The 2,415-nt window shown below is 37.1% G+C and overlaps 1 protein-coding gene across 1 annotated transcript; it reads right to left on the bottom strand.

Annotated features, from left to right (window-relative positions):
- Positions 1,598-2,164, bottom strand: LOC107647159. Its single transcript, XM_016351275.1, has one exon. The coding sequence runs from the start codon at positions 2,162-2,164 to the stop codon at positions 1,598-1,600; it is 567 nt and encodes a 188-aa protein (XP_016206761.1).

Raw genomic sequence — 2,415 nt, 5'->3', positions numbered from 1 at the left:
TCTTCAAACCAACAATCTCCGTGGGATTCGACCCTTACTCACGTAAGGTATTACTTGGACGACCCAGTGCACTTGCTGGTTAGTGGTACGAGTTGTGAAAAGTGTGATTCACAATTCGTGCACCATCTGTCTTGCCTGTGTTTGTTCTGGCGTTCTATATTTGGGAATGAACTTGGATGCTGAATTAATGATTGTGTTGTTTAATTGCGTGGTTGATTTCTATTGATTGAGATTTTCCTATAAGAAATGAAAGATTTTGGATTTCTGAAAGATTAAACATTGTTTCTTTGAAAAGGGTTTTGAACGATTTCCTATTGGTTTTAAAAGATTCATAAGGCAATGATCAAGTTGAAAAATCTTTGCCAACCTTACCAATGGCAATTATTTTACCTTTACTATTATCTCCAAAAGTGACAAATCCTCCATTATACTTGTTGAGTTTAATGAAGAAAGTATCCCTTCCGGTCATATGCCTTGAACATCCACTATCAAGATACCACATGTCCATTTTCTTCTTGGATGCAAGGCACACCTGCATGTTCTTCAACTAACCTTAGGTATCCAAATCCATTTGGATCCTTTGATGTGAAATCTTCTTGGTTGCCCAAGAGCATTATAATCATGAACAACTTTATATAATTTACTATTATTACCAAAAGACTTAAGAAAGATGAAACATTGAGGAGGATCATGACCATTTCTATTGCACTTGTAGCAATGATTCTTGCTTATTGATTTTTGAGTTTTGCTGAATCCTTTTGGTTTGAAAAGCTTGGAAGAGGAGGCTTCAGATTTTTTAAAGTTTTGTTTGAAAACAGCCTTGTTTTCCTCTATGAATCCAAGTCCAGATTTTTCAGATCCAAACCTTTGACTAGCAAGTAGTTTGTTCAGATTTTGAGAACCTTGAACAAACTTTGCTAAGTCTTCATTCAAATTTTTTATTTGTTCATTCAGCTTTTTGTTTTCAGAAATCAAATCAGTGGAAGCAGTAACTTCATGCTTTAGTTTGAATTTTTCTAATTCAGTTTGCAAGGCAATGTTTTCTTCTTTTAAAAACTTTTCATTTGCCTTAACCTTTTTCAAAAAAAGATCATTTTCTGTCCTCAAAGCCTCATTTTCTTTCTTACATTTAGCATACTTATCCAAGAGTTTCTTAGAGTTCACAGAAATATCTTTGATAATGTAGTACAGTTCATCAATAGATAAGTCAGAGAGATCTACCTCATCTTCATCATTATGATCTGCCATCAGACATAGTTGAGCTTCTTGATCTGAGCTCTCTGAGCTGGTGTCGTTCTCCAAGTCCTCCCATGTTGCCATCATCACCTTCTTTTTGTCTTTCTTGGACTTTTTGCCTTTCTTAAGTTGAGGGCAATCTGACTTGAAGTGACCAGGCTTCTTGCAGTGATGGCATGTAAACTTGACTTGATCTTTCTTGACATCTTTGGATGAAGAGCTTCCTTTGCCTTTGTTTTTGTATCTCAGTAGTCTTCTCATTTTTCTTGCAAAGAGCACCATTTCTTCATCTGAGAAACTGTCATCAGATTCTTCTCCTTGGGCTGTCATTCTTGATTTTAGTGCTATACTTTTCTTTTTGTCATCTTTGTCTTGAGACATGATAAGCCAGCAGCTTACCTCTTAGCTCATCATAGGTGATTTTGATCAAATCATTCCTTTCAGAGATGGCTGTGCTTTTCACTTCCCATTTCTTAGTAAGACTTCTCATAATCTTCCTTACTAAGGTTTCTTCAGAGTAGTTTCTTCCCATGGCGTCCAGATTGTTGATGATTATTGAGAATCTTTCGAACATTTGATCGATGCTCTCATCCTCCTTCATACTGAACATTTCATACTCCTTCATCAGCATGTCAATTCTGGTTTCCCTCACTTGCTTAGTGCCTTCATGAGTGAGTCTAAGCTTATCCCAGATTTCTTTAGCCGTTTTGCACCTTGACACTTTTCTGAACTCTTCAAAACTGATTGCACAATGCATCAGGTTGATTGCTTTGGCGTTGAGTTCAACCTTCTTCTTTTCTTCATATGTCCATTCACTGTCTTCCTTTGCTACTACTTCTCCATCAGTATTCTGTTTGGTGGGAACGTCCGGTCCGTTGAGAATGATCTTCCAGATATTGTAGTCGATTGACTGCACGAAGATTCTCATTCTTTCTTTCTAGTAAGAATAGTTGCTGCCATTGAAGTAAGGAGGTCTATTATTAGACTGCCCTTCAATGAGAGTGAAAGCCACGATGTTGGAATTCATGTTGTTGGCCATGGATCTTTACTCCAAGCTGTGAAGCTTGCCTTCTTGAGACCTTGCTCTGGATACCAATTGATGGTTCTAGTTGAACTTGAGAAGGGGGGTTGAATCAAGTTAGCTTAAAATTTAGAGTTTCAAACTCTGTTTTTGCTGTT

The sequence above is a fragment of the Arachis ipaensis genome, chromosome B06 (assembly GCF_000816755.2).
Source record: "Arachis ipaensis cultivar K30076 chromosome B06, Araip1.1, whole genome shotgun sequence".
Classification (NCBI taxonomy): domain Eukaryota; kingdom Viridiplantae; phylum Streptophyta; class Magnoliopsida; order Fabales; family Fabaceae; genus Arachis; species Arachis ipaensis.
The sequence above is the reverse complement of the archived record's forward strand: the minus strand, read 5'-3'. Positions and strand labels throughout refer to the sequence as shown.

Bases quoted from the DNA above. Each gene is read 5' to 3' on its own strand.
- LOC107647159 (XM_016351275.1), bottom strand. From the start codon at position 2,164: ATGAGAATCTTCGTGCAGTCAATCGACTACAATATCTGGAAGATCATT.